At 43.6% G+C, this 8,650-nt stretch overlaps 1 protein-coding gene across 2 annotated transcripts; it reads right to left on the bottom strand.

The window, feature by feature from the left end:
- Positions 1–1,478: 1,478 nt before the first annotated feature.
- Positions 1,479–4,326, bottom strand: LOC123043151 (putative receptor-like protein kinase At4g00960). Of its 2 annotated transcripts, none has more exons than XM_044465504.1 (7): positions 4,155–4,326; positions 3,477–3,583; positions 3,126–3,381; positions 2,800–3,028; positions 2,540–2,690; positions 2,180–2,407; positions 1,479–2,039 (listed from the first exon to the last, which is right to left on the bottom strand). In XM_044465504.1, exons 2-7 carry the CDS (start codon positions 3,567–3,569, stop codon positions 1,644–1,646), a joined length of 1,353 nt encoding a protein of 450 aa, XP_044321439.1. In that variant the 5' UTR covers positions 3,570–3,583; positions 4,155–4,326; the 3' UTR covers positions 1,479–1,643. The 2 variants fall into 2 exon arrangements, with proteins under 2 accessions (XP_044321439.1, XP_044321440.1); XM_044465505.1 differs by lacking the exon at positions 4,155–4,326 and adding an exon at positions 3,660–4,127.
- Between the last annotated feature and the right edge of the window lie 4,324 nt (positions 4,327–8,650).

Here is an 8,650-nt window from a genome sequence, read left to right as displayed (position 1 = left end):
ACAATACGCTGATGACACTATTATATTCATGGAACAACCACGCAAAGGCTAGAAATATGACACTAGTTTTTTTGCCTCTTTGAACAATTGTTAGTAGGATTAAAAATTAATTTTGACAAGAGGAAATTGTTCTGCTTTGGAAGAGCCAAAGAGAAACAAGATGCATATAGCCAACTGTTCCGTTGTGAAATGGGTTCGTTGCCATTTCGCTACCTAGGGATTCCAATTCACCATCGTAGACTTTCGAATAAATAATGGAAATGCATTGTGGATCGATTTGAAAAAAAGCTAAGTTGTTGGAAGGGCAAGGCTTATGTCTTACGGAGGTCGGCTCTTTGCAGATGGTTTGAGAGTCGGTGTTGGAGATGCCCTTAGGCAATAGGATGGCTCCGCCACGGTCTATGCTGTAAAACCTATTGACATTATGACAAATTTCAGTGGAGAACCTCTCACCCAGTGAGCATTCAAAACAGTGGAAAAAATATTGTAGCAAATGAACATTGCCCCATCAAGATCTATTCCTTTATTATGCCATGGATAGATCATAGATGGACAGAGCTGCTTAAATTAATTAATTTATTTCATTCATAATGCATGAATTCATAGCAATAGCTTCCATCGAGCATTCATTAAAATGGCACATATATGGCTAGATGGATTCAGTGGTGCAGTTCCTGTAGCAGAAGCAATAATTGAGTTCTTTGCAGATGCCGCGCTCAAAGTTCTCCCTTCTGCAGTACTTGTTGCAGGTGCCGCGAACGATACATGTTGTGTTGGGCCATGTCTTGCTCATTTGTCTATCACAGGCATCCGATCCCATCTTTTCTGCATTCGTCCGAAAACAATACAAATTAACAATAAACTAAATTAACTTCTACTCGCGAAAACAAGAACTAAATTAACTTGGATCATTCTGATCGGGAGAAGCACGGGTCCGAAGTATTCGTACCAGATGACAAGACAAGCAGCGTCACCAGCCACAAGGCCCACAAGAATATCAACACCTTGTTGCCTCCCAACTGTCCTTTGCCGATGTTCCTCATGCACCATGCCATAGCGATCGATCGGGCAGTGTGTGATTTTTTCTCCAAAGTAAAAGTGTGAAACTGATATGTGTATGCGGACATCCATGATCTATATTTATAGAAAAAGTTTGCTTAATTGTGACACTGTTATTTTTAATAAAGATATTAATGCATGTCATCCTTATCCAAACGTCTTAATTTACTTGCACTTTTCAACATGGTGATGACATATCCTAACATCTAATTTCAGTGTCAATGCTAGATATGGTCTAAGATATTAATGTGTGTCATCATTTCTTATCCAGAGGTCTCGATTGTTAGAAATTGTGAACTACACGGCCTACCCTCTAATTCCTATGTCTTTTCCTTGGTGCCGCTCATAATGTATACTAAGGTTAGAGCGTAGGTACCTATTTATATACCGCACTTTCAGGTGTTCTATTGCTCCACCTGTTTACCGAAAGATCCGTATGACTCCTTTCTCAAACAATGGAAGTACAGACGATCAACTAGACGTAAGAAAGAACACCCTTTCTCAAACAACAACTCAAGCACTGACTGAATCTATCAACATTGCGCTTTACCACCTGAGCTATTCTCAGTTCCTGGTGGAGGAGACTACTCTTCTAACGTGACATATGCGATTGGCAGATGCACCACATCAACCACCTTATCCGCCCTGGCCACGTCGAACAATTCTTGATAATTGATCTCACCAAGATCTTGGGTGATGCTGGTGCTCTGCACTAGGAGCATGTCGTCACACCGCATGTATGGCGGCGCCGCCTCTTGCGCTGACAGTGTCACGACAACATAACGCCTGGAGCACGGTGGCATGGTCCCTTGGCTTGGCCGCACACTATACTTGTTCTTGTTCATCAATATGTTGAATGCGATGAAGCCACCCGTCTTGTTGGTCATCTGCAGACAGCACGACGTCTCCTTCCTTGGCTCAAAGACGAACCGCAGCTCGAGGGTCGGATCCACCGACAGAATGTTGGTGTCACAGCTTCTCTGCAAGGAAAATAAGGAGTCAGTTGGTGCATTCGGTCGTACAAACATCGCTACGTCGAGAAGAATTTGACAGAAGTTTGTCAGGGCTGAAAAAACAGAGCATTGCAAAACCTAGAACAAAGAGTGACAAGGATGCTTGCCTGCAGACTTAGGCCTTTTGACTGGTCAGAAGATAGGGACATTTTCTTGATCTCAGCTTCTAGTTCCTCCAGCTCATGGACAACATCCTTAATACAGGGCCTTTTGTTTCGGTCCTTGTCCACACATCTTAATGCAATTTCAACACATCTAGTGACTCCTAGCATGTCGGTTTCGTGCGAGGAATATCCAGGCTCTGTCAGCAACCTTTTCGCCCAGTTTTTAGTTACCTACATGCAAAGTTGGCGCATAAAGCTTCCTAGAGTATACTAACACTTGGAAGAGACACCCCCAAAAAGAGAGAGGCTGAGATGTATGTATAATTATATATTCATGGAATCAACAGGGAGTATTTTTCTTACCAGCTCAATAAACTCTTTGTGAGACATTTCAGCACAACGGAAGTAGCCCACGTTACCGGCCATCATTTTTATAATTACGACGCCAAAACTAAACACGTCAAATTTGTTCGATATGTAGCCATTGTCTACATATTCTGGTGGCATGTACCCTCTGCAAGATATCATCAAAAACATAATAGATATGGTTATTGCAAGAGAAACAAAACCTCAGTTTCAAGTCATACAAGAACGAAGCAAGCCTAAAGTATGCATCAACTTACTGTGTCCCTTTGACAATCTCTGTTTTATGTGTTAATGTCGAAGAAACAAGTTTGGACAAACCAAGATCCGCGATTTTAGGCGTCATGCTCTTATCCAGCAATATGTTGGCTGGTTTTATGTCTAGATGTAAAATAGGCTTCCCCTGCGAGGTGTGAAGGTGATTTAAGCCCTCACAAGTCCCTTTGATGATTTTGTAACACGTCGGCCAATCAAGCTCACAAGATTCATCTGCAATTACAAGTAAACACGGCAGCGTATTTGTCAGATATATGATGCTGAATCATTCATATATCTTGGATGCAGGTCACAGAAGAGAGTTAATGACCTGTAATATGTTTATCGAGGCTTCCGCCGTGCATATATTCGAAGCAGAGCACGCGCTCCATCTCTTTGGCGAAGATGAGCTCCCCCTTGTGCTCCATGTATTTCTTGCGAGACTCGTGGCAGTAGCCAATTAGCCGCACAACATTTTGGTGGCGTATATTACGAAGGTTACGGAACTCGCTGTCGAATTGCTTATCATCGAGTCCCTGCAGTTGATGGAGCTTCTTCACGGCAACTTCCTCTCCTTTGTGAGTGGCCTGATAAAATCGACGACTTGTCATAGTACAGATCTTGATTGTAAATGTGAGAAATACAGACAGAAAATACAATGATCAGTAGTAAAAGAACATACCCTGTAAACATCTCCGTACCCACCGCTGCCGACTTTCTGTTCCTCTGCAAAATTGTTTGTGATGGCTTCGATCTCCACGAGTTTAATATCCATGATGCGGCTACCTCCTGAGAAACAAGGAAAATTAATGGAATGCAGCATCGATCAACGACTGATGTGCCATATAGTTTCTGCGTTTGTTACTCTTGAGGTGCCTGAAGTTTTTCGCCGCGTCAGTCAGTTGCCACGCTAAGGCCAGGGTGAGACGGGGACACCAGTACCGCGCCTGAGGCGTGGCAGCAAGTTGACTGGTGGGGGTAGGGGGCCTGAGATGGCCGCGGCGTCCCCGTCAGGGCTCGGACAGGAACAGGACCTCGTCGGAGGCGAGCAGGAAGGAGAGGAAGGGGGCTGTGGGCAGAGGCGGCCGCCGGAGCAAGAAAAGCAGAGGAAGAAGAAGGCTGATGCTGGAGCAAGAAAAGCAGAGGAAGAAGAAGACTGCTTGACCTGGATCTTGATGCGACAATGGAGAGCGATTTGACTGGAACCAAAAATATCAAGGCGACTATGGAGGGAAGATCCTATTCTTACATGATTTTAGCCAACCGTCGATAGAATGAACATGGTAGAAAAAGCAACGAAGAGCATTGCTCCATGTCCATGGTAGACAAAGATTAAGCAAGATGGCGTCGTAGCACTGACCTGAGGCTGGAGAAGACGATGATGGGTCTGGGTTGCTTGCTCGTCCGCGGCGAAGACGAGTTGCTCGTCGGCGACGGCGATGGATCTGGGTTGCTTGCTCGTCCAGCACCACCTTGCAACCGTTTCAATAATGGAGGTAAGCGCGTTGCTGGTTGCACGGACAGCAAACGACGTTGACTTGACTCCAGTTTCTTTTTCACTTTTTCTTCTCGGTCGGGAATCTTTTGTACAGTATTACTACGTCCGCGTATTCGTCCTTTTTATATTTTGTACCAAACTTTGATCGTAAAATATAAATACATGTCATTATATTGTTGGTTTGATCATACTTTTCAATAATATTGTTTTTTATGACATGCATTAACATTTTTTAGTTAAATCTAAAGTTAAAATTTGACACAAAATACAAAATAGACCAACAAACCAGGACAGAGATAGTACAAACACAAGATTGTGATGCCGACATCTCTATATACCCAAGAACTGGAGGAGGAAACTCGTTTTTAAAATATATTCCGGTGTCACCTGATCACAATCACAAAACATAAAAAGAATCATTACCGTTTAGAGAGAGCCACCTTTTGATCTCGATGTGTGCTAAGTCCGTATGAGCAACAAAATATACTAAATTATTTTTCTAAAACTGGAGGAGGAAACGATTTTTTTTTCGGTGTCCAAGCGAAATATCGTAGTTCAGCAGCCTGTTTTCTTTCCTAATCAAAGTCTATTTACTTGCTCACAAGAATCCCTACGGTTCGACGCCATCCTCGCTGCCTCTTCACCGTGTCAAACAGGAGCCGCCATCACCACCGCCTTTCACTATAGGAATCAGGCACTTTGTCGTCTGCCATGGCTAACGGCAAAGGCATGCCTGGTGGACGGCAAATGCATTTGCCGTCCGTCAGCAGATATGAACAGGTCCGACTGAACAGGCTACGACAAAGGGCTGGTTGCCGTTTGCTGGCGGACGGCAAAGATGATATGGTCTTTGCCGTCCGCCAGCCCACGGCAAAGGACTTGGACGACACACATGCCAGCTTATGGCCGTTAGGGGGTTAACTGTGCGCTTTGACGTTAGCTAGCGGACGACAAAGTAACCAAATAGGCCAGCCCCCCAGGTTACACAGGTAGCTGCCACGTGGTTGTTTTGCCGTCTGCTGGCTGAAGGCAAACCTCTTTGCCTGGCGGGCGGCAAAGAGCCTGTATAGCCCCTATATTTCTGTTTTTTCTTAGATTCATTCAATTACAACAAACAAGTATGAACACGCAAATTTCACAGCAGACAATATCCACCACAAAAGTTTCATCATATATACATACATAACCAACACATAGTTTCATCCATACATATTACAATAGTTTCACATTGTTCATCAATACAAAATAAAAGCAGAAAGGGAAAAGAAGCACTCCATCCATGCAAGCTTCCGTGAAGTAAATGAAATCTCAAAATGGGAAACAAGAAAGTTAGAAGAAGAATACTAGAAGAAGAAGAAGAAAAAGTAAGCATACTTAGGTAAAATTGAACTAACCTAGCTAATTAATTATGCCATTTTTGAGTGAACTAAGCATATTATGCCATTTTTATATAAAGCAGCTAATTATAGGTCTTTATTGAGCTAACCTAGGTAACTAAGCATATTAGAACTAACTTAGAGCTAACTTAGGTCCTTTTGGAGAAGAAGAAGAAGAAGACTAGAAGAAGAACAAGAAGAAGAAGAAGAAGGTTTTTTACCCTTTTCCGGTAATTATGCCATTTTTTAACTAACTAGGCTTATTATGTCAATTTGGATGAAAATAAGGTAAGTTTAGGTCATTTTTGTGCTAACATAAGTATATTATGCCATTTTTTAGCTAACGTACGTAAAATCGATCATTTTGGAGCTAATCTAGCTAAAATGGATCGTATTGGAGCTAACCTATGTTAAGTGTGTCATTTTTTAGCTAACTTAACTAATTATGTCATTTTTTAGTTAATTAAGCATAAATATGCCATTTTTTACACAATCCAAGTGTATGTCATTATTGAGCAAACCTAGGTAACTAAGCATATTAGAGATAACATAGCATATTAGAGCTAACTTAGGTCATTTCGGAGGAAACAAAGCTAAGTGTAGATCATTTTGGAGATCTGACATACCTGACATAGTTCACTCCTCCTTCTTCTCCTTCAACTTCTTCATCCTGATGCGCCAAGAGCGGTGAGGCAGTGAAGGAAGTGGGATGTAGTCTTCTACCTCAATTGGCATGGTCATGTCGTTCGGTTGTGGATTCACCGACGCCACCACCATCGCGAGGTCATTGTCAGGCACCACCACCATTGTGAGGCCATCTTCAGGCAGCACCATCGCTTGGTGATCCTCAACCACCACCATCTCTTACCCATCGTTAGCCACCACCATCCCTTGGCCACCGTCAACCACCACCATCGTGAGGTCATCGTCAGACAGATTAGGCTGCACCTCATCATCCCCACTCTGCTCCTCTTCTTCCCCACTCCATTCCAGATCATCCTCGCTGCTGCTTTTGCTGTAGCCAGAGTCGGTGCTGCTTTGGCTGTAGCCAGAGTCGTTGCTGCTGCTCCCATTGCCTGACCAAATGCAACAATGCCCGTTAACAATTGATGTGAAACAAAGCCAAATGTAGAGGAAGAAGAGGCAGAACGTACTGGCATCGTCGTTGTCCTGGTAGCGCATGCGGCACATAGTCGTGTTGAACACCTTCACGGTGAGCATGGCATCGCCATCGTACTTGAAGAGAAGGAAGTACCCGTGCCGCAGGTCGTAGGCATGGTAGAACTGCTCCTAGCCACGACACAGGTACATGTGGCTGTACCTGATCACCAGATGCACGTCCCAATGCCTGCGAAGCCCGCTGCCGGCCTGTCGCAGCTTCACATTCTTTGGCCGATGGCCGTCCAGCATCTTCATGAAAGTGCCAGGCAACCTCTACAGCATGGGACAAGGAGTGATGTAGTAAACAACATAGTTATCATAAAGAGATGGGTGAAGGGGAGATCTCTCCTTTTACATACCTGCCTCCTGGATGAATTCAAGTATGATACTGAAGAACTCGAAAGCATCCAACTCGTACTCCGGTGTGGCAGAGTGCAGCCTGCGGTGGCGGCCTCCCCCCATCTCTGATAAGCAGCAGAAGAGACCAATTAGTAATGCTCATGTTTCAAATTGATCATAGACAAGTTGATCATAGGTACATTAGCAGTAATATTGTGGTCATCACTAAAATATCATTAGAGGATAAATGCACTTTCATCAACTAGCTCGCGCCTATTTATGAGTCGATCGAGCTCAATATCCACCGTCATTTACCACCAATAGATATGAGCTACGTTTTCTTAGTTCTATCGAGAGTTTTTGTTTTGTTTTGGAGTACTTCAAATGTAGGACATATATATTAAGTTCTAGTGAGAGAAGACTTTGACCAAGAATTATTTTATCACTGTGGGGTTTATAGGATAAAAACTCACATTTATTAGGAAGTACTAAGTATCGACAAAAGAAAAGCTAATGATACCAATTTCATGCCATATAAACCACATATTGACATATAAGCCACACACATGTTATGATTACACGATATCATGAACGTTTCTTCAAAGTTAAACAAGGATTATATATATTTAGTGAGTCAAGATAAACGCAAGCATATGATAAATTTTACAATCATCTGTCCACTTGGGCAGAGACATGTAACTGCCCGAAGGGTTCATCCAGGATCTAATACAATAACTCCCCAGCCGAGGAAAAATGGGAGGAAATCACCTTGCATGACAGCTCGTATACACTGAAGAGAAAATTTAACAGACTATTATTTCAAACAAAGAACTAATTTACCCCGTATGAGCTAACAAACATCTATCTAGCAACAAGCATGCACACCATTTTTTGACCTGGAAAAGATAGTTACATGCAACTAACAAGGACGAGAGCATCACAACCATGTTCACTTCCAAACCCCTCTAAGGCCCTGAAGTGGATTTAAACACGGGCAAGGCAACGATCCATCACACATCAGTATAACAAGCAACTACACGGGCCTAGCAGGTAGCAACCTCGCACCAACAATCAGCTGAGTAGGTTCATTTCCTAAACATCTTCTACAACATATATACAACCACCGACGAATCTAAACATCTTCAGTAAACTAAGCGAATAATCTGGAGATGCATGACAGCCACACAAACACAAGCAGTTGAGAAAATTTACAGTCACTTAACCTAGGAGATGCATCATGCACAATAGCTCCATTCCTAAGCATCTTCGCACCAAGAACAGGATCAAATCGCGACTACTGGCATGAGCCGGCCAGGGTAAGCCATGCTGGAAAGAAATGGAGGAAGGGGGAATTTTTCGCCGTACCTCGCTTCGACATCTTGGAAGAGGGGGCGGTACCCGGCGGCGGCAGCGGAGGGGGAAAGACGGCACCGGGGCCGCTGGGGTGGAGGAGGGGGGCGCCACAGCAACGAGGGTCGCGTC

Source organism: Triticum aestivum, chromosome 2B (genome assembly GCF_018294505.1).
Source record: "Triticum aestivum cultivar Chinese Spring chromosome 2B, IWGSC CS RefSeq v2.1, whole genome shotgun sequence".
Taxonomy (NCBI): domain Eukaryota; kingdom Viridiplantae; phylum Streptophyta; class Magnoliopsida; order Poales; family Poaceae; genus Triticum; species Triticum aestivum.
This window is presented reverse-complemented; position numbering and strand designations above follow the sequence as displayed.